At 47.3% G+C, this 24,104-nt stretch overlaps 1 protein-coding gene across 1 annotated transcript in view; it reads left to right on the forward strand.

Moving 5' to 3' along the window:
• Window positions 1–24,104, forward strand: part of Tmem132c (transmembrane protein 132C) — a 284,191-nt gene that overhangs the window by 249,129 nt on the left and 10,958 nt on the right. The window contains exons 5-8 of the mRNA XM_029477801.1: window positions 3,231–3,374; window positions 14,505–14,710; window positions 16,074–16,347; window positions 17,684–17,875. Of these exons, the coding sequence (XP_029333661.1) occupies window positions 3,231–3,374; window positions 14,505–14,710; window positions 16,074–16,347; window positions 17,684–17,875 (816 nt within the window). The remainder of the gene's footprint in view (window positions 1–3,230; window positions 3,375–14,504; window positions 14,711–16,073; window positions 16,348–17,683; window positions 17,876–24,104) is intronic.

The raw sequence follows: 24,104 nt of genomic DNA on the forward strand, positions 1-24,104 counted from the left end.
CCATTTTTACTATATTAATCCTGCCAATCCATGAGCATGGGAGATCTTTCCGTCTTCTGAGATCTTCAATTTCTTTCTTCAGAGACTTGAAGTTCTTGTCATACAGATCTTTCACTTCCTTAGTTAGAGTCACACCAAGGTATTATTTGTGACTATTGTGAAGACCCACCCTGATTCTTTCACACCCAGAATCTCCTCTCCAGGGAGTCTCAGGGATGCTCCCTGCAGACACTCCAGGGCTGAGCACTCCAGCCACAACTGGTCACTTCCCTGTCATTATTAGTGAGCTTGCATCCCTAAGACTTCTTAATGCATCAGAAATGATTCTATTCTCTTAATCAAAAAGGTAAAAGTGTAATTTGTCCAGAAATAGACAGAGAGATTGATGTGAATACAAACCACATGGGAATCTCTCTTGGGAGCCTCGGGCTCTTCCAGAATTCCCAGGGACAGGAGTGATTTAGCATGCCTGGTACTAATTCTTTTTTTTTTTTTTTTGCAAAGCAGAGTAGTTACCTCATGTATAATGGAAGTGGGAGGAGGGACAGGACAGCAATGACACAGCTGCTAGCTTGAAGCCTCTTTGCGGTGGTGACACCTTCACACCCACTGTGAGGCTCTGACACCAGCTTCCTGAGGCCCTGTTTGATCCCATATAGCCAACAGCATGGCATGTAAAGAGGACTCTCTCATTCTCTTTCCTCTCCCTACCTCTCTCCTGTGTGTCTGCTTCTCTTTCCTTTCTCCTCTCCTCCCTCCCTCCCTCCCCCCTCTCTGTCTTACACACACACACACACACACACACACACACACACATACAGTTTTAAGCTGTTTGTCTTCACCAGCCCCAGAGTCATGATTTGCCCTTTTGGCCTCCAGCACTTTGAGAAATAACTGTCCCTTCTTTCAAGCTACTCTGTATTATACTATAAAGGAGCCCAGAATGCAAGCGGTCTGGATTTGACAGTTCATAGATGTCAAGTAGTCACAAATGATATCGCCACTTCATCCTGAAGAAGCTTGATAAATGTGATCCAGGCAATGTTGAAGTTGATGGAGAAGCCAGGGGAGAATCTAGAATGCCAGACTGTTGGCCCACACTGCAACAGGCACTCACTGAAGCTAACTGGTCAGAAGAACAGCTGTTAAATACAGGGAACTTTTCCCCTGTGTATGAGTCAGAATATCTTCACAGGCTAAAGATTTTCTTCCCTTGTTTCGTGTTTCTGTGACTGTTAATTCTCAAAACTGATGTGACCGGTAAGAAATTGGTAATGTTCAACTAGCTTTGATCAAAGATGAGTGCCAAGGTGTAATAATGCTACTGCTGTTGCTGCTGATAGTGGTGGTGGTGGTGGTGGTGGTGTGTGTATGTGTGTACACACACAGTTGTGAAGCTTTAGCAACCATTTAGTAAGCTAATCACAATTATGGTCCCCATAAGTGACCACACTGCTTAATGAAGCCATTCACTGAGACCATTTCAAAGACAACCCTGAGCACATTACCTGTAATGACCTTGACTTAGGAATTTCTGTGGTATTCTTAGCATCTGTAATAGCCAGGTCAAGGCCACCCGTAATTGGAACCTGACTTCAGGAGTCCCAGGCACCCTGTAAAGGCAGGCAGAGCTTTGTTCGACTTCAGGGTGAGGAGACTGTCTGGGAACCTGAGTCTCTAATTCTAACAGGGAGCCTCTCTGCCCTGTATGCCTGCTTCAAACAACAGTAGTGACGCTGGAGAAGAGTCTGTGGAAAGAGACATGCGAGAAATTCACACACACACAGACACACACACACACACAAGGCAGAAGGTACCAGTCAGTCCCCCTAGATTCAAAGATCTGTTTGCATATTCATGTGGCCACCAAGAGAAGGTGGTAACTACCCTGCAAACTCAAAAATACTGGTGTTCTCTGCATCACCTAATAGATTATGTGTGCAATTTTTACAGAGCATTGACACAAAGAGACAAGCAGACATGCTTATAGATGTGGTGAAGTGTGCTCCCAAGGGGCAGCAGAGAGAGACAGTTTGGTTTGTAAAATAACTATAAATCAATAAAGCTTCAATTCAAAGAGGAAACCTGTGGGCCCAGGGATGTGGCTCAGAGGTAACGCACTGGTCTAGCATGTAGCTTCCAAGTTTGACACCCAACACTATAAACAGCAACAGAAAAAGGAAGTTTCAGGGGTACTTTAGTGGGTAAAGTGCCACCTGTAAGCCACAGCTACTCCATAATCAGGGACTTGAGGGAAGTTTGACATTGAGCTGTGTGAGGTGAAAGCTGGGTTGTGCCCCTAGGGAAAAATCTCCCCTTTCCTTTCCTGTCTTCAGGACCCTTGGGACTGACTGGTCACCTCCATGCTGACCTCCTCTCCATCAACACCGCCTGAGCTCTTCCTCCGCCCCTCATGACTCTTCCTTCTTCAGGGTCTAGGATTCTGTTGGGGCCAGCTCAAGAAGTAGTAGCTCTCCTTGAAACCAGGAAATTTCATTCTACCTGCAAAGTCCCTCTTCCCAGGCGTTCTACATGGCTTTCTTTCGATAGAATAAACACCATGACCAAAAAACAACCCGAGAAGGAAAAGGTTGGTTTCAACTCCTCACTCTCGGGTCACACTCCGTCACTGAGAAAAGTCAGGGCAGGAACTCCAGGAAGGAATTGAAGCAGAGATCATGGAGTGCTGCTTACTGGCTTGTTCCTCTGAAGCTGTTCAGTCTGCTTTCCAACACACTGCCCAGGGATGGCACCATCCACAGTTGGCTGGACCCTCCCACCTCAGCCGTCAATCAAGAATACACCCCACAGGCCAGTTTGTTGGAGGCAGCTCTTCAGTTGAGATTTCCTCTTCCGGGGCTGTCAAGCTGACAAACAAAACCAGCCATTACACCATGTAAGATATGTTCATAGGCTCTGGGCATATTTTTTTTCTGGTGGCGACAGGCATTAATCAACTGAGCTTGGTATCTTTCTTCCTATAGTACTCCAAACTGGCTTCTGTTGCTTGTCACCTGGTTGCTGTGTGACTCTGCTGGGTCTCTGAAATACTAAAAATGTTCTTCATTGTTATTCCGAAGAATGTCCTTCTGATGCAATTCCTCAGGAAAGTGCCACAGTATGTCTAAGAGGAGCAGCCTAGTGCTGACCTCAGGAGCATCCCCAAGCATCACGTAGCACCAGCAGAAAGGAGACTGTCCCCTGACCTGATGTGTCTGATTCTTTGGCAGGACACTGAACTCCTGAACACAGCCATCCTCACGGGGAAGACAGTGGCCATGCCTGTCAGGGTGGTGTCGGTGGAGGAGAATAGCACCCTGAGGGACATCTCAGAGTTGGTGGAGTGCAAGGCCACAGATGAGAATGTCATCAAGGTAAGTAGGCTTGGTGGGGATTGGTTCCAGCCTTCCGGTGTCTCTTCCTCCCTCTCTCCCTCCCTCTTTTCTTCTTTCCTTCCTTCCTATTTACTTCTTTCCTTCTTCCCTTTCTCTCTCTCTCTCTCTCTCTCTCTCTCGTTCCTTTCTTTTCTCCCTCCTTATATTTATCCTATCAAACTGAAATCTATTTGCTCTCCAGAACATTGCTTCTAAATTCTAGACAAGGAATGCCTCTGTCAGGCTGAGAACACATGCATTAACTCATGGCACTAATACTTAAAAATCTCCTCCTTAAGGAAAAGAATTAAAAATAATCATCATTGTTCACTACATCCAGCCTGCAGGGCAGGAGACCTCCTAAATTTCCTCTGAGATGAATTCGGAGAAGCAAACAACAGAGGATGCCAGGAGTGGGTGGGGCATAGGAGAAAAAAAAAATCTCAGTCGGTTGAGCAGCAACGTGTTGGGAGAACAATGTCACATCTGCTCCATGTTCTAGAGGCAAAGAGTTCATCTCTCAGCCTACAAAAGCCAGGTGTGAACCAAATCCAGAAACAAATGCCACCATGGTTACACAGAGAACAACCTTTAGATCCACGGAAGGGACTCTGACTTGGAGCCCAGTGCTGAGATTTCCAGGAATGCAGATCAGTATCTTTGGGGAAATAAGTGTGTGCGGAAATAAAAATCGCCTCCTGGAGTGAGTCAGGAGGTGGTCATCCTCTAGCTGTTGACACAGCAGAGCAGAGCATCCAATCAGCAAGAGCTGGGGGAGGCATGGAGCGGGCAGCCTTTGGTGTAGGAGTGAATCCCCAAAGTCAGTCTCCAGAGCTCAGCTCTTCCCTGGGTCCTAGGCTCATATCTGCAGGGCCTGGACAAGCTCTCTTCTGGGGCTTAGATTCATCTGCTTGGGTCATCCCTGGGACTCGGGCTCTAGTCTGAAGTCACTAGTTCTGTTGAGCTCCTGAGTGCCACTTGGCATGCTGTGGAGGGACAAAGAGGGGAGCTCACGTGTAACAATGCCAACTCTGCTGCATGTGCGGGAGGTTCGGACTAGATGGTTTCATTTTGTCAAGACTTGGGGAGGGGGGCTCTGAGTTTTCACCCCCATATGACATGGTGAATCATACTGCTGTGGCTTTGTGTGACAAAATGAGGTTTCTGGGTCAGGTACAAAACAGCCACTATTCCAGCAGTTTCATACAGCCACATCCTGAACTCCCATCTCATAGTAGGTACAGATAAGGCCTATGGCACATGAATATGGAGCTGGTGGTATCCTGAGGAAGGAACCCTGATTCTGGGGAACTCTGGCCCTATGTAATAGGCAGTAACTAACCACATGTTTATAAACCCTAAGTCTGGGAGTCCTCTGGCATCTTGGGAGAGCCCAGCAGATTGGACATACTGAGCCGTGTTCCAGGCAGTGTCCCCTAAATAGATACTTGCCAATCATCCAGTGGCCACCAATCCCTGTTGCCTCCTGTCTGGGTCATTCAATCTAACCAGTCTATCTGCTTGACCCCATGGGGTGTGTGGCTATTCTCTGGTCACAAGTGTACAAATCAGGGTTTTTTCCATACCCTTCTAATACAAATAGCCATGCATTTATAAGAATGACATCGGATCATCCACACCTTTTTCCTTGTGGACCTTTTAATATGAGATTTTTATCTTTATGTTTTCTCGTGTGTATGTGCTTAAAGAGGCCAGGAGAGGGTGTCAAATCCCCTGGAGCTGAAGTCATGGATGGTTGCGAGCCTCCATGTGGGTGCTGGGAACCAAATTCTGGTCCTCTGTAAGAGCAGCCAGCACCCTTAGCATCTGCGCTGTCTCTTCAGCCCCCATGGACTCTTTTGAAAATTATTTTAATTAGCATAAAAGATAATGCATTACCTTATATATTTTCTTTATATATATATGTACATATATACATATATATATATATACACATATATATATCCCTACCCCCTTGCTAGTCCTCTTTGTCACTCCAAGTAGCCCTCTATCCTGCCACAAAGATTTCATCAACTGCTCTTATTCCCCTCCCTTTAGATCCCATTCCCTTAGTTCCCTTTCTATCCTCATGCCCTACACACATGCACACACATGCACATGTGCACACATACATACATATAATCTGCTCAGAGACATACACGCACGCACATACAGCATATACACACTCTCAAACCCATTTCTCTGGATCCCAGATAATCTGTGAGACAGTCCCAGTTCCTTTTGTGGCTTCTTTCATGTGTTTATCACCTTAAACACATGCACACACATATACGTAGATGTGTGTAAATACACTCAACATTCACAAGGCGTTTCAACCACGGTTTGTTTTGTAGGAACAGCCACTTCTTGTGAGACGTTTTCCCTCATTCCTAGACGTGCACCATGAATCCCTCTGCCTGGAGGTGTTGGGATGTGAAAGCAGACAGGGCAAAGGCTCCCAAGGCTGAGGCATCTGCCTGTTCTGTTCCCTATATGTAGCTTCATCATTGCCTCAGCATCTCCCCCCGGAGAACCTCAGATGTTCCTATCTACCTTGATGTACATTCAGCAGATGAAGGGATAGAGCACTGGAGAAAGCAGTGAAGCAACTAGCTTGACAGACACCCAGAACAAGGGTGTGGGAAGAATATGTAGGCTGCCTCTACACTGTCAGTGTCTCCGTGGCATCACAAAGTATCTAGCCTGCCACCTTTGAAATAAAGCTGTCTCCCAGCCAGTGACACAGCATGGATCATGTGTCTGTACTTGTCCTAGTTGATCCTTGGATCATATGAGCTTTGACAGTGCACAGTTGGTGTCTTCATAAATCACAGGCTAATTCATTCGGTGAAGATTGACGGGCATCCTGAGACAGGGAGAACAGTAAATATTGCAGTTGTGGCCCCACGCTCACAGAGCCTGGCCACTGACGGAGACCAACAGTGATAGTTGCAGAAACGTGCTGTCCAGGTGTTGTGCTAAAAAGTACTGGTGTGGGGTGACTTCAAACAAGGTGACCTCCTGGGAGGGGACAGTTGAGCCTGTTAAGGGGGTTTAGGTAATACTAAGCTGCCAGCTTGAATAGGGCTATTAATGGCTGCTCTGTGATGCTCGTGATGGGCTCCCTAAGGAAACCACCTCACTCTATAGTTTTACACATCTTTTTCCATGGGCTCTCATGACCATAGATTGCTAGGCACCAGCCGTGATGGGTTGAGGATTCAGTATTTAAGGATGGATTTGTGGGATTTCCAATGTGGCCTTCCTGACCTCCGGGAATACACACATTGAGTGTATCACAGGGATTAAGCCACTAACACTGGGTACCAGTGAGAAGAGGGTAGCTTGGCCTCTGTGACACCAGGTGCTTGCTCAGGCTTCAGGTCACAGGAACAATTCCCTCTAATGACAGCCTTGGTTTGTCCCAGGATTTCTATTGACACAGGCTATGAGCCCTTAGGAGAGCAAAGATCTTTAGTAATAGTCCTAAGTTTCTGGACTTGCAGGTTTGTGGTGCCATCGGGGACTAGGGGGTGCGAAGGTGCATTTGGCTCATGATTTCAAGAAACATAGTCCATTATGGCGAGAGTAGAGTGGCCAACACTTTCAAGACTGGCCCTCAATGTCCTATTTTCTACAGCCAGGCTTCACCTCCTAGAGACTCCACAACAGTGCCACCATTGGACACATGAGCCTGTGGGGGACTCATTAAAACAATGACCCTGTGTGTGCTTCTTGTGTCCTCGTCCTCAAAAGCCAAGCGGTGGCCCATGTCTGTGATCCCCGCACTTAAGAGAATATGTCAGGAGAGTTATTACAAATCGGAGGCCAGAATGGATGACGTCGTGAGTTCAAGTCTTGTCTGGGCTGCAGACTGAAACCCTGTCTCCAAACCTAAATGAAGTGAAAACAAAGCAACAAACAAAGGACTGTCTAGTTCCAGGAGGAGGGAAGGCCAGAGGGCAAAGCAGCTCTCCAAATCCAGAGGCACTGCACTGAGGGCCAGCAGGTGACCAGTGGTAGTGCTCAGCCATGACCCTTGCTGGACTTGGGGGTCCTCACTTTAAAGTGTAAGAAGCTGGTCTATTGAGTTCACCCAACTCTAGGATACTATGTGGGTTCAAATTATGATGGCTAAGCTATAATTTAGCAGTGCAGCCTCCTTCCTGCCACTGGTCTGTTCTGTAAGAAGCCTCCATTTTTTTCTAATTATCATTTAGGGAGACACACGTGCCATGGTGTGTGTGTGTGTGTGTGTGTGTGTGTGTGTGTGTGTGTGTGTGTGTAGGCCAGTGGACAACTAAACAAAGTCAGTTCTCCTCTCTGCCTTTATGTGTGGGTTCTGGGGATGGAACTCCGTTAGCCAAGCTTCTGAGGCAAGTGCCTTTCCCTACTGAGCCATCTTATCTGCCCTTATTGTTTCCTCTGCATCTTGAGGATGTTGCTCCTCCCTCCTGGGGCTGCTGTGAGTTCTGACAAAGCTTCAGAAACAAAGCTTTACTGGGTGTCATCTTCCCCTAGAAGTAACCTGGCAGTATCTTGAGATAGTTTAGATTGTGATGCGTGGCAGTTGGACCTCTAACATCTAGGGATGCAGAGAATGTTACTAAACATCATGCAAGAAGCATCCAACAGCTCTAGTAAGCAGTGCTGAGGTTACAATGTCTGCCCAGGACTGGAGAAATGGCTCAGTGGTTAAGAGTACAGACTGCTCTTCCAGAGGCCCTGAGTTCAATTCCTAGCAACCACATGGTGGCTCAAAACCATCTGGAATGAGATCTGATGCCCTCTTCTGGTGTGTCTGAAGACAGATACAGTGTACTTAAATATAATAAATAAATCTTTAAAAAAAATGTCTATCCAGTTCCAGGCAGACAAAAGGGCTCTGTGGGGGGTATTGCTCATGTCCTGTAAGTGTCCAATGTGGTGACTTTGTGTAGAGGCTGAAGTTAGACAGAGGGACCCTACCACACTTTTGCTCTGCCACTTGCCTTCTGAGTGACTGCAGGGAATCCAGCCACTCTGAGTCGCAGTATCTATGCCTCACCTACAGAGCTATCAAGACCTTGTGACATAGACAAGCCTCCAAGGCTAAAAAACACAGGCGTGTGGGCAGTAGAGATAGCTAGGTTGATAAACTGCTTACCTTGAAAGCATAGGTACCTAATTCAAACTCCATTTCTCAGTGTCGGTACAGATAGCATTTAGGGCATTTGGCATGAGGGGCTGTCAGTGAACCTTACAGTCTTGACATACAACCCCAGCTTCTTTCCCCACTAGCTGCAATGTTCCCCTTAATCATGACTGCCATGATTTCCAGAGATATCAGAAATGCCTCTGGGGACAAAACTGTCCCTGGTCAGGATCTTCTGCATTAAAAATCTGGCTGCTATGATGATGGAATGTACAGACAGCTACAGACGAGTCTTCTGCAGCAAGAAGAGGGGCTGCAAAGGCCCTGTGGTAGACATATATGACATGTGCTGAGCACTAGGACAGAGAAAACACAAGAGAACTTAGCTGCAGTGGGAATGGTAACACAGCTGTGTCAGTGAGGCTGCCCACCAGTTAAGGGCGTTTACAGAGTTTAGAAGGAGTCTAGGACACAAAAAAAATTGTTAGTTATTGTTTTTGTTAGGGTTTCTATTGCTGGGACAAGATACCATGACCAAGGCAAGTCTTATAAAGGACAGTATTTAATTGGGGCTGGCTTACAGGTTCTAAGGATCAGTCTATTAGCATCAAGGTGGGAGCATGGCAGCATCTAGGCAGTCATGGTGCAGGAAGAGATGAGAGCTCTACACTTCATCTGAAGGCTGCTACGGAAAGACTAACTAACTTCCAGGCAGTTAGGAGCAGGGTCTCAAAGCCCATGCCCACAGTGACACACCTACTCCAGCAAGGCCATACCTCCTAATAGTGCTACTCTCTGGGCCATGCATATTCAAACCATGACAATGATTGTCCCAGGGTACAAATTGATCTAGGTCATATTTAAGCCACCTTGGTTTCTTCCTTAACTAATGGCATATGCAACCCTATGTCCAACAGCCACAACCTTTTTCAGAATGGATGAGAATTCAGAGCATGCTCTAAAACCCACTAACCTCTCAATACACTATAGTTCTGGCAGACATCAGCACATCCCAATGAGCTCCCTCAACCTCTTCCATATCTTCACAGAGTTCCTCCCTTCGGCTCATCCTATATTTTCCTGACCATCTGTCCCCTGCCTGAGCTCAGAAAGACACAACCTGTCCAAGCAGACTGGCCTGGGGTGGACCAAATGGACAAGAGCCAGAACAGCCTTTAGGAAGGATTCTGGCATGTAGCCAGCCTGGCTGAAGCCCGTGTCACACTTGCCAAGCTGCAGTTCCTCTTAGTGCCTGTCTTTCCCTGCCATCTCAGCAATAGGAATGACATGGAGAGACAGCTGGGTCAAGGCTACAGTCTCGAGTTAGAGTCTCTTAACGTGCAGGGTTGGAGCTGCCTGGGTGAGCTCTGAACTTATAGCTATAAATGGAACTCATTCTGTCTGCTGTAGGCAAGCAGCCCTCCGCAGCAGGCCTCGAGATTCTCATCTGCAAAATAGGATGCTATCAGTGTGCCAAGCCCCCACAGGGTTTCTGTAGCAGTGGTAGGCAGGCATACTGAAAGTGGGAAATGAGAGCTGGGAGCCAATGATCTCCTACATGGACAGAGCTGGCTCATGAGTTCAGGTGTATCCAGAAGCAATTTTGATTTCCCTATGCCTAGACTCCACTTATACATAGCGGCAGTCACCAAAATAGAAAAAGAATTAGGCCAGGAGTCTGATTATTGAATTTTCCAAATTTGAAATGTACATTATGTAATCTTGTTTTGACAAGGAGGCTGAACGGGGCTAAGGTTCGCAAGCTTGTCTCCAGCAGAGACATGGAAGAAAACAGTTGGATATCTGAAGGTAGGCTGTTATTGGAGATGACTTTTAAAGCACCGTAATTAGTATTTAGAACAATGACAGACATAATTGAGATAGAAGACATGGCTGTCTCATGTGATGGAGTGATTCTCAGAGTCTGAAACTAGCATCAAACAAGATTCCATGAGACATGTGAGCATGGTCCCCCTCACAGTCCCCCAAAAGTCAGAAGCTGCTGTGGATTCCACAGGCTGGGTGTCCATAAATCTTTAAAGTCCCCAGTGTCTATAGGATGGTTCCCTAGACATCAGTGGTTGGCAATCGACACCTATGCTTTCTCCATGGAGACTGACTCCTAGGTCATCAGAAAGTACCAACCCCCGAGGAACATCAAAATAAGACACCTGGCTCTATGTACTCCCCGTTCAAAACCTCCACTAACTCGCCTTACCCTCCAGGTCCTCATGGACAGTGACCTAATGCTGATCCAATTTTCCACCAAGCATTCGGCTCACGTGCACAGCCCACCAACAGAGATGAAAAGATTCCGAGAAACACAGCCAATGGGCTGGAAAGATTCCTGCAGGAATCAGTTCCTTTTTTGTAAGAGAACCTGTTCATTTTGTGTGGTACCCTCATTCCCACTGCCAGCCACTTAGGACATGATTAATTTGTCCGGAGTCGTCCCCAGACATTGGTGACACCGTCAGGAACAGCAGGGACGATGGCTCTATCGTGCGTAGCACCTTTGTGTCTTCCGTGTTCCCCCTAATCATTTATATATTCTGGAGAGGCAAGGTTCCCACCCACCCGAGCGCAGAGAGGTAATAAATGAGGAAAGTCAATGGTCTGTAAATTACAACATTGATTAAAGATGTGATTAGTGATAGACTCTATGCTTGGCTATTATGCTAATATGTTCCCCAATCCTGGACAGCATTTACATGCTAATGATAAGTCTGGGACAGTGGCTGAAATTGCTTCCCATCCTCTCTCAGTGTGGAAACTGTTTTAAACCACTCTTGACCAGTGAGTGAAAAGACCCCTTCCTGGGGCCCCTCCCAACTGTTCCATACCACTGTCCACAGCAGATGGAGAGAATTCTCTCTGCCCAGCCCTCACCATCTGCCCTGCAAACAGAAAAGATGAAACTGGGGCCCAGAGTAGCCATACCTGCAGAAAGAGCAGGCTGACTGGTCACAGCAACTATTGCTCAGCACAGGGTGTTATTTAGTCAGGTTCAGATACTCAGATGGGACTCTGCTCTCTCCAGAGGACAGTGTCTAGTAGGAGACAAATATGCAAATGAAAGTTAGAGCTTAGCGTGGCACCACATGGGTGGTGGGTGACATCTTTAGTTCAGAAATGTTTGCCGAACTGCACATGTGTGCAATTTTCTAGCACAAATCAACTCTAGATAGGTTCTCATGGGAGTCAGTGACCTAGAATGGTTAGATTGAGAATTTTCTGAAAGCTTTCAGATTAAATTCCTGTGTATATGTCATCACTACTTACATATCATCTTAGGCTGACTCTCTCTCTCTCTCTCTCTCTCTCTCTCTCTCTCTCTCTCTCTCTCTCTCTCCTCGGTTGTTTTGGCTATCTTGAAGCAGATGTATCCATAAGGGGGGATTTTTGTCCTTCCATCCATTCATCCACTTATTTTTTTATCTTCCTGTGCACCTATTTACCCATCCGTCTTGATTCTACTATCTCAAAATCTTCACCCATCCATCCATCTATCCATTCACAAACATTTCCAACTCTTCCCTTCCAGTCATTTGTCCACCCACAAGTCTATTAATCTTCATATAAATATATCTACTCATCTAGTTACCCATCAGTCCACCTGTCCATCCATCCATCCATCCATCCATCAAATACTCATTTATTCTTTCATCCATCTACCATTGATCTATTCATCTACCTAATGAGGCATCCATCCATCGATCCACTCTTCTGTCTGTTCACACATCTATCAACCTATCTGTCAATCTACCCATCTAACCAGTCAGCCAGCCATTTATCCATCTATACATTCATTCATCCATCCATCCACCTATCCACCTAGTCAAATATTCATCTATTCTCTTCTCCATCTACCCATTGACCTATCCACCCATTGATCTACTCTCTGTCTGTCCATCCATAGATCTGCCAACTCATCTGTCAATCTGCCCATCTAACCAGGGAGGCATCCATCCATCCATCTATTCATCTATCTATCTATCTATCTATCTATCTATCTATCCATCCATCCATCCATCCATCCATCATCCCATTTGTCCATCAGCTCACCCACACATTCATCCATCCTTCATCTACTCTTCCATCCATCCCTCCATCTACGCATCTATACACCACCCATCCATTTGTCTCTCATCTGTCTACTGATCCATCCATTCACCCACCCCTCTATCCATCTATTCCCCTAACCATTGTGAGCTCTGCTCAGCCCCTACCTCATAAGCAGCTGCTGTAAGGACCAAACAATGGAAAATGAGCATAATATATAATTCCATCCAGAATATAACAGTTTCAATGATGATACAGACACATGGGACCAATTTAAGTCATATTCTATAAGCTTGCCTATGCAAGACGCATCATGTTGCCTTTCTACAACTTGATTTCTATTTTCAGTTCATTAGAATAGTACAGATAGGTCTGATTTCAAAGGATGTACCTATTAACTGGGCACTCATGGTGGGGGATCCTGGTCATATCTTCTCATCATGGCCCCCAGAGACATCCAATATCAGTGACATGCACATAGCCACTGATCTTGGTGCTCATCATGCCTGCCTGGGAGGATAGGTGTGTCTGATGCCTTCACTCACTTTACTGGGCTCCATTGCAGATATGAGACTGAATGTGGCTATAGAAGGTACATGAATACTTCAATTGCCTTTGGAACACAGAGGCCAGGTGATTGTAGATTGTTCTCTCTGTTTTCTTAATCGTTTTTTTTTTTTCTTGATGAAGCAGCTTCTAAAAGCAAAAATGGAAGGAGATGGGAGGAAGGGAAAAGAGGGGAAAAGAAAAGGGCCCAGGAGAAGAGAAGGGGAAAGACGAGGGCTCAGGAAAAGGCAGGAAGTCATCCATCCGTGAGATCCCACCACTCTCATGGGGAACATCAATGGTCCTAGTGTAAAGATCCCAGAGGTCCTGGCTGGGGCAGCATCATAGGGACTCCTGCATGCTCAAGCCAGGCAAACTGGGGTGGAAATGTGTCTCTAGAGGAAGGACTGAGAACCGCAGAGAACCAATGGGGTTATATGAGTGGAGAGAGGGGCAAGAGACTGTGGGCATGCATGTGCAGGCGAAGGTGTCAAGCCCCTTGGCATTCTTGGAAGCTAGGTCATCTGGGGAGTGGTGATGGTTACCTTCTGAACAGACATCAGCCTACATCCAGCTCCTGACGGCCACCACATGCCCTGTGTACACTCAGGTTTCAACCCTAGCTTCAGTTCTCTACAGATGCAAGTTCACTTGGACATTGAAGGTCCTGACCTCAATTTGTTCTCTGCTTTCTATTGCAAAGGCAACCACAGCCTGGGAATTGGGAACTGGAAAATCTCCCACTGCTTGCCCCTTAGATGGGCAATTCTGAGTGCTCTCATGAGCCACCAAGAGACTAAACCCTGCAATCCCAGAAGTGCCGTGTGTACCTTCTCACTTCTTCCATATTCCCTGGTCTGCTTCCTTGCTCTTGTTTCCTAGGTTTAGTTTCCCATTAAGCCAGTGATACAGAATCCTTATCTCGGGCTCTGCACTGGAAGCAAGTGTACTTTGCAATGAAGTAGAACAAACCGGGAGCAAAGCAGACAGCTCAGTCTGCAAAGTACTCGACAAGAAAGAATGAGGCCCTGAGTTCAGATTCCCCACACCCATGTAAAAACTGGGTCTGTTGGTCCATACCTGGAATGCCAACTCTGAAGAGGCAGACATTAGAGGGCCCCAGAAGCTTGTGGGCCAACCAGCCAAATCAATGCTTGCTGGTTCAATGAGAGACTCTGTCTCAAAAAGTAAGGTGGAGAGCGATACTGGAAGTACCCAGTTTCGACTTTTGGCTTTTATGTGCCTGTCCTCACATGCTGTGTATACTCACATGTGTGTCCACATGTGTGTGCATGCATGTGCACACACAAATAACTATTAGAACAAACTGAATGTGAGTTGTCAGCACAGCCATGCGAACTGCATCCTCTCTCTCTCTGTCTTCACAGGTCTCAGACCACTGTGACTATGTCTTTGTCAATGGTAAAGAGATCAAGGGCAAGGTGGACTCTGTGGTGAACTTCACTTACCAGCACCTGAGTGCACCGCTGCATGTCACTGTGTGGGTGCCACGGCTTCCCCTGCAGATCGAGGTCTCTGACACAGAACTCAGCCAGGTTAAGGGCTGGAGAGTCCCCATCGTAGCCAGCAAGAGGTGAGTCAGGGGTGGGGAGATGTCTCTGGCCACAACACCACCAACTTGATTCACAGATCATACCGAAAAGACCAAGACAGGCTCCAGGATACAGTAGAAGCTGGTCTTTCCACAGCCCACATCTCCCTAACCCTGGCAGCAGGTCATAGCTTTTATGTCACCTAGCCAGGCCCACACATTGCTGAGGGGCAGGTGTTGAACCAAGTTTTTTTCATAGTACATGAGAACTTGAATTTGTTACTTAGAAGTGGCTCCTTTCAGGCTGCTATCTCTTCTGGGTCCCCAGCACCTGGGTGGGGTTCAGTATGCAGACTTGACTTTCATTCTCCGTGATGACGGCATCTCAGTTTCTGGGAGAGTGTGATGCAGTTCCCACTGGAGCAGGGGCTTCCCATTGCAGAAAGCCACTGATGATTCTCTGGTGTGACGCTGGGTTGTCACAGACAGGATCTTGGATAACTATTTTCCCAGAATGAGCACGACTCAGCTTCACAAGGACTGCTGTGACTCCCGGTTTCCCACCTCCTTATTTACAGATCACCAAGTGCTTCCCAGACAGTCCCCAGGCTCCCTTCCTTTTGAGGGACAAGTTAGCATACTTCAAGAAGAGCAACTGGATGCTGGGGAAATGACTCAGTCAGTAAAGTGCTTGCTGTGCAAGCAAGAGACCTGAGAGCCATACCTAGAACTTCCATATAAAAACTAAATGCTGGGCAGCCAAGCATGGTGGCACATGCCTTTAATCCCAGCACTGGGGAGGCAGAGGTAGGTGGATCTCTGTGAGTTCAAGACCAGCCTGGTCTACAGAGGGAGTTCCAGGACAGCCAGGGCTACACAGAGAGACCCTGTCTTGAAAAACAAACAAACAAAAAACGAGAACAAAACTGCTGGGCATGATCACACACACTTGTAATTCATTGAGAGGGGATTAATTCTCAACCAGCCTAGCCTGATCCATGAGCTATGTACCTATAAGAAACCTTGTCTCAAAGGAAGCACAAAGTATGCCTGAGGATAACACCTGAGATTGTCATTTGGCCCCAGATGCATGCACACACATGGGTCCAGGCACACCAGCACACATGCAAACATATATGCACACATGCTTAAAAACTAACAAACAAATTGATCTGTACGTGGCTAATGACTGCTTATGGAGCCATATGAGCATAGGAAATGTCCTTCCTTTGCCTGGCAATGCAATCAAGCCTCTTCGATGCCCAGAGATAGATCCCAGACTCCCATGTGGGCATAAGGCGCCTATCTTGAGCACTGTCTACTGAGGTTGAGGCTAGCACCCATCCTGTGATCATCTAAGCTTCCTCTCTCTATGTACTGAGCCAGGACTCTTCCTCCCACACAGGCCCACTCGAGACAGTGAGGAGGAGGAAGAGGAAGAACAGAGAGGCCGGGGTTGTACCCTGCAGTTCCAGCATGCCACAGTGCGAGTCCTCACCCAATTTGTATCAGAGGGTGCTGGGCCCTGGGGCCAGCTGAGCCACCTTCTCAGTCCAGACTGGCAGTTTGACATCACCCACCTGGTGGCTGACTTTATGAAGCTGGAGTCCCCACACATAGCCACCCTGCAGGACAGCAGGGTCTTGGTTGGGCGGGAAGTCGGAATGACCACCATCCAGGTAAGAAGCAGAGGCTCAGGGGTTCTGTGTCTTTGGCTGATACCATTCTTCTGGGACTAGGGATCCTGGGGGGATGTGAGGCAGATTCCTGTGGCTAGTTGTCCTTATGATGGCTCCAGAGGGTGACATAGGAATGGGGGTGGAGCTTGGACCAGCCTTTCTATTTCTAGTCTTCCCTCACCCATGAGAGCCCACTCTCTTTTTTTTTTAAAAGATTTATTTATTTATTTATTTATTTATTTATTTATTTATTTTGTGTAAATGAGTACACCGTTGCTCTCTTCAGACACACCAGAAGACAGCATCAGATCCCATTACAGATGGTTGTGAGCCACCATGTGGTTGGTTGCTGGGATTTGAACTCAGGACCTATAGAAGAGCAGTCAGTGCTCTTCACCTCTGAGCCATCTCTCCAGCCCAAGAGCCCACTCTCAGGGGATACACTCATGTTCCCCCTGGTCCCGCTTCCCACTTAGTTCTCCAGATTGGCTTCAATATATGAGACTTGCCTTTGTCCTGTATGTACTGCTGCTATGAACGGGGAAGCCTGAATTTCCCATCTTTCTTCTAGACCCTGTTATCTGGTGCAGTCACCAAACTCTTGATAACTCTGAATCCTATCGCTCAAAAATAAATAAATAAATAAATAAATAAATAAATAAATAAATAAATACATGTATAGAATGGTTGGTTCCAGGATAGATGACAGACAGGGGTAGGTTTCTTCTACCCCTCAAGTCCCACCTGGCTTTCACCACTCTCTACAGTGTCATTGAAGATGCTAATGCCATAGTAAATGTTCTATCATGCAGGTGTGCACAGCTCCTGCCTGACACTGAGCTTGTAAGATAAAGGAGGGTGGTCTTCCACAGAGATGCTGTGGGGTAGCAGATGGAAGGAGGAGGCACTGATATAGATCTGATATCTCCTGTTAGTCCATGGATCCCTTAGAATTTGATTCGTGCTGTGTCATGCTTAGTCAGTCCATGCATAGCTCTTTATGCATCCAGCCAGCAGGATCATCAAGTCTACTTTAACTGTTGCACACTGTACAGATGGCCTGTTTTGTAAACAGAAGAGGCCATTCCTTGTTAAAATGGAATAGATTTTGCATTTATTTCCATTTACCAACAGAACTAGAATTTCAGGGAAGGGCTGTCTCCACTGCTCAACAAAGGCTCAGTATGGGACCATTAACAGTGATGGAAGCCCGTGCCTCCCTACATTCTATGTTCAGGACCTCTGGCCTATCTAGGGTAGAGTTTGGAAGCTAGAAGGGGTTCCTATTGCCTAGAAATGGGTGTGATGGCTCTTCTGTGCTCTGCTGCTTCCACAGGTGTTGTCTCCCCTGTCTGACTCCATCTTGGCCGAGAAGACAGTAACTGTGCTGGATGACAAAGTATCTGTGACAGACTTAGCTGTCCAGGTGGTGGCTGGGCTGTCTGTCACCCTACACCCCATCTCAGAGAACAACAAGGGTACCTCAGCTGTGGCCATGGCAGAGGAGCTGCTGCGTGCCCCAAAAAAGGTAGGGGTTGGGAAGGGGCGGGGCCTGGCCGAGGGAAGGAGGGGAAGGGGATATGACCAGGTTCAGGGTTACAGGAGCTACAAGTGCTCAGGTCACACAGAAGCCTCTGGGACTTAAAGGAAGGTTCGTCCATCCTGCAGCTGTTCCCAGGGAACAGATAGCTGATGGCACCCTCCCACTCCACCCCTCAGCCTACTTCCACAGCATCCTTCCTCTTTCACCTCAGTGTTCTCTCCAGGGCTGAGAAGGTGCTGGTCAGACCAAATCAGCTGCTCCATTGTACATCCCCAGCCTACACACTCCAGCTGGTGCAACCTTGCCTGCTTTCTGACCCCACTTCCCACTTCCCCACCCCAAGCTCTTTGGACCTCCTAGATGCTTCTGGTAGCCCCTCCTCTTCTGGGATTCTGCCCTTGCGGTTCCTCTAGTCTGAGATCTGCTCCTCGGGCTCTCTCACCTCTGAACACTGCCTTGGCTCCCTTCCAACCCTAGTTTTCAACCACTCTCTTCTCACTAATGTCATCTTCACAGCCTGGTCCATCTCTGCCTCCTCTGCCACTTCAATTATGCATTCACTACGCCCTGGAATCGCTATTAAGGTGTGCTCCACCATGTACTTGCTTTTGACCATATATCAAAAGGGAAAGGGGCTACAGGATAACATCCCATGGGAGCAAAGCTTTGCAGAGCTGACCCTCTGCTGTGAATAGAAGGGCTCACAGCCAACGCTACTGCAAGTGAATGGAATCTGGGAAGCTGGCAGGAAGGGAGGAGGGAATGTGGAGTCCTACACACTTCTGTACTGAAGAAGATTCTGGCAAAAGAGCTCTGGGAGAGTCCCACCTGAGTAGCCATAGCACCTCAATCATTAGAGAGGGATCATTTCACGTTTGATAATTAGAAACAACTACATGTGCAATGGGGAATGCCTCTGTCACCATTCCCCCCATGAGTCCCTCCATGAGGGACAGTCACTGTCCATCACTGTTAGACAAGAAGCAGTGGGGGCCTCAGGACTCGCACAGGGCTGGCTCCTTGTTCATTCAGGCACTTAGCTTCAGACTTGGTTCCCGTGGGTGACATGCAACCAGGAGAAGTTGGCAGACTGCAGCAAAGCTATAGTTAAACCCCACTGTAGACAAGATGTACCAGGAGGTTGGCCTGCCATGGTTGGGACAGGTAACAGGCTCTAAACCTGACAGGGTAGCAGTGGAGGCTACAGTCCTTCACATACCACAACAGGAACAAAACAGTATCTGTGGAAGTGGACATACTCCTGAGCCAGAACACAGTGGCCATCGGATCTAGACAGAGCAAAGCCAGGGAGGTTAGCTAGGTGTCTTAGTTAGGGTTTTACTGCTGTGAACAGTCACCATGACCAAGGCAAGTCTTATAAAAAAAAAACAACATTTAATTGAGTCTGCCTTACAGGTTCAGTGGTTCAGTCCATTATCGTCAAAGAGGGAGCACAGCAGAATCCAGGCAGGCATGGCACAGGCAGAGCTGAGAGTTCTACATCTTCATCCAAAGGCTGCTAGTGGAAGACTGACNGTCTCTCTCTCTCTCTCTCTCTCTCTCTCTCTCTCTCTCTCTCTCTCTCTCTCTCCTCGGTTGTTTTGGCTATCTTGAAGCAGATGTATCCATAAGGGGGGATTTTTGTCCTTCCATCCATTCATCCACTTATTTTTTTATCTTCCTGTGCACCTATTTACCCATCCGTCTTGATTCTACTATCTCAAAATCTTCACCCATCCATCCATCTATCCATTCACAAACATTTCCAACTCTTCCCTTCCAGTCATTTGTCCACCCACAAGTCTATTAATCTTCATATAAATATATCTACTCATCTAGTTACCCATCAGTCCACCTGTCCATCCATCCATCCATCCATCCATCAAATACTCATTTATTCTTTCATCCATCTACCATTGATCTATTCATCTACCTAATGAGGCATCCATCCATCGATCCACTCTTCTGTCTGTTCACACATCTATCAACCTATCTGTCAATCTACCCATCTAACCAGTCAGCCAGCCATTTATCCATCTATACATTCATTCATCCATCCATCCACCTATCCACCTAGTCAAATATTCATCTATTCTCTTCTCCATCTACCCATTGACCTATCCACCCATTGATCTACTCTCTGTCTGTCCATCCATAGATCTGCCAACTCATCTGTCAATCTGCCCATCTAACCAGGGAGGCATCCATCCATCCATCTATTCATCTATCTATCTATCTATCTATCTATCTATCTATCCATCCATCCATCCATCCATCCATCATCCCATTTGTCCATCAGCTCACCCACACATTCATCCATCCTTCATCTACTCTTCCATCCATCCCTCCATCTACGCATCTATACACCACCCATCCATTTGTCTCTCATCTGTCTACTGATCCATCCATTCACCCACCCCTCTATCCATCTATTCCCCTAACCATTGTGAGCTCTGCTCAGCCCCTACCTCATAAGCAGCTGCTGTAAGGACCAAACAATGGAAAATGAGCATAATATATAATTCCATCCAGAATATAACAGTTTCAATGATGATACAGACACATGGGACCAATTTAAGTCATATTCTATAAGCTTGCCTATGCAAGACGCATCATGTTGCCTTTCTACAACTTGATTTCTATTTTCAGTTCATTAGAATAGTACAGATAGGTCTGATTTCAAAGGATGTACCTATTAACTGGGCACTCATGGTGGGGGATCCTGGTCATATCTTCTCATCATGGCCCCCAGAGACATCCAATATCAGTGACATGCACATAGCCACTGATCTTGGTGCTCATCATGCCTGCCTGGGAGGATAGGTGTGTCTGATGCCTTCACTCACTTTACTGGGCTCCATTGCAGATATGAGACTGAATGTGGCTATAGAAGGTACATGAATACTTCAATTGCCTTTGGAACACAGAGGCCAGGTGATTGTAGATTGTTCTCTCTGTTTTCTTAATCGTTTTTTTTTTTTCTTGATGAAGCAGCTTCTAAAAGCAAAAATGGAAGGAGATGGGAGGAAGGGAAAAGAGGGGAAAAGAAAAGGGCCCAGGAGAAGAGAAGGGGAAAGACGAGGGCTCAGGAAAAGGCAGGAAGTCATCCATCCGTGAGATCCCACCACTCTCATGGGGAACATCAATGGTCCTAGTGTAAAGATCCCAGAGGTCCTGGCTGGGGCAGCATCATAGGGACTCCTGCATGCTCAAGCCAGGCAAACTGGGGTGGAAATGTGTCTCTAGAGGAAGGACTGAGAACCGCAGAGAACCAATGGGGTTATATGAGTGGAGAGAGGGGCAAGAGACTGTGGGCATGCATGTGCAGGCGAAGGTGTCAAGCCCCTTGGCATTCTTGGAAGCTAGGTCATCTGGGGAGTGGTGATGGTTACCTTCTGAACAGACATCAGCCTACATCCAGCTCCTGACGGCCACCACATGCCCTGTGTACACTCAGGTTTCAACCCTAGCTTCAGTTCTCTACAGATGCAAGTTCACTTGGACATTGAAGGTCCTGACCTCAATTTGTTCTCTGCTTTCTATTGCAAAGGCAACCACAGCCTGGGAATTGGGAACTGGAAAATCTCCCACTGCTTGCCCCTTAGATGGGCAATTCTGAGTGCTCTCATGAGCCACCAAGAGACTAAACCCTGCAATCCCAGAAGTGCCGTGTGTACCTTCTCACTTCTTCCATATTCCCTGGTCTGCTTCCTTGCTCTTGTTTCCTAGGTTTAGTTTCCCATTAAGCCAGTGATACAGAATCCTTATCTCGGGCTCTGCACTGGAAGCAAGTGTACTTTGCAATGAAGTAGAACAAACCGGGAGCAAAGCAGACAGCTCAGTCTGCAAAGTACTCGACAAGAAAGAATGAGGCCCTGAGTTCAGATTCCCCACACCCATGTAAAAACTGGGTCTGTTGGTCCATACCTGGAATGCCAACTCTGAAGAGGCAGACATTAGAGGGCCCCAGAAGCTTGTGGGCCAACCAGCCAAATCAATGCTTGCTGGTTCAATGAGAGACTCTGTCTCAAAAAGTAAGGTGGAGAGCGATACTGGAAGTACCCAGTTTCGACTTTTGGCTTTTATGTGCCTGTCCTCACATGCTGTGTATACTCACATGTGTGTCCACATGTGTGTGCATGCATGTGCACACACAAATAACTATTAGAACAAACTGAATGTGAGTTGTCAGCACAGCCATGCGAACTGCATCCTCTCTCTCTCTGTCTTCACAGGTCTCAGACCACTGTGACTATGTCTTTGTCAATGGTAAAGAGATCAAGGGCAAGGTGGACTCTGTGGTGAACTTCACTTACCAGCACCTGAGTGCACCGCTGCATGTCACTGTGTGGGTGCCACGGCTTCCCCTGCAGATCGAGGTCTCTGACACAGAACTCAGCCAGGTTAAGGGCTGGAGAGTCCCCATCGTAGCCAGCAAGAGGTGAGTCAGGGGTGGGGAGATGTCTCTGGCCACAACACCACCAACTTGATTCACAGATCATACCGAAAAGACCAAGACAGGCTCCAGGATACAGTAGAAGCTGGTCTTTCCACAGCCCACATCTCCCTAACCCTGGCAGCAGGTCATAGCTTTTATGTCACCTAGCCAGGCCCACACATTGCTGAGGGGCAGGTGTTGAACCAAGTTTTTTTCATAGTACATGAGAACTTGAATTTGTTACTTAGAAGTGGCTCCTTTCAGGCTGCTATCTCTTCTGGGTCCCCAGCACCTGGGTGGGGTTCAGTATGCAGACTTGACTTTCATTCTCCGTGATGACGGCATCTCAGTTTCTGGGAGAGTGTGATGCAGTTCCCACTGGAGCAGGGGCTTCCCATTGCAGAAAGCCACTGATGATTCTCTGGTGTGACGCTGGGTTGTCACAGACAGGATCTTGGATAACTATTTTCCCAGAATGAGCACGACTCAGCTTCACAAGGACTGCTGTGACTCCCGGTTTCCCACCTCCTTATTTACAGATCACCAAGTGCTTCCCAGACAGTCCCCAGGCTCCCTTCCTTTTGAGGGACAAGTTAGCATACTTCAAGAAGAGCAACTGGATGCTGGGGAAATGACTCAGTCAGTAAAGTGCTTGCTGTGCAAGCAAGAGACCTGAGAGCCATACCTAGAACTTCCATATAAAAACTAAATGCTGGGCAGCCAAGCATGGTGGCACATGCCTTTAATCCCAGCACTGGGGAGGCAGAGGTAGGTGGATCTCTGTGAGTTCAAGACCAGCCTGGTCTACAGAGGGAGTTCCAGGACAGCCAGGGCTACACAGAGAGACCCTGTCTTGAAAAACAAACAAACAAAAAACGAGAACAAAACTGCTGGGCATGATCACACACACTTGTAATTCATTGAGAGGGGATTAATTCTCAACCAGCCTAGCCTGATCCATGAGCTATGTACCTATAAGAAACCTTGTCTCAAAGGAAGCACAAAGTATGCCTGAGGATAACACCTGAGATTGTCATTTGGCCCCAGATGCATGCACACACATGGGTCCAGGCACACCAGCACACATGCAAACATATATGCACACATGCTTAAAAACTAACAAACAAATTGATCTGTACGTGGCTAATGACTGCTTATGGAGCCATATGAGCATAGGAAATGTCCTTCCTTTGCCTGGCAATGCAATCAAGCCTCTTCGATGCCCAGAGATAGATCCCAGACTCCCATGTGGGCATAAGGCGCCTATCTTGAGCACTGTCTACTGAGGTTGAGGCTAGCACCCATCCTGTGATCATCTAAGCTTCCTCTCTCTATGTACTGAGCCAGGACTCTTCCTCCCACACAGGCCCACTCGAGACAGTGAGGAGGAGGAAGAGGAAGAACAGAGAGGCCGGGGTTGTACCCTGCAGTTCCAGCATGCCACAGTGCGAGTCCTCACCCAATTTGTATCAGAGGGTGCTGGGCCCTGGGGCCAGCTGAGCCACCTTCTCAGTCCAGACTGGCAGTTTGACATCACCCACCTGGTGGCTGACTTTATGAAGCTGGAGTCCCCACACATAGCCACCCTGCAGGACAGCAGGGTCTTGGTTGGGCGGGAAGTCGGAATGACCACCATCCAGGTAAGAAGCAGAGGCTCAGGGGTTCTGTGTCTTTGGCTGATACCATTCTTCTGGGACTAGGGATCCTGGGGGGATGTGAGGCAGATTCCTGTGGCTAGTTGTCCTTATGATGGCTCCAGAGGGTGACATAGGAATG

Source organism: Mus caroli, chromosome 5 (genome assembly GCF_900094665.2).
Source record: "Mus caroli chromosome 5, CAROLI_EIJ_v1.1, whole genome shotgun sequence".
Classification (NCBI taxonomy): Eukaryota; Metazoa; Chordata; class Mammalia; order Rodentia; family Muridae; genus Mus; species Mus caroli.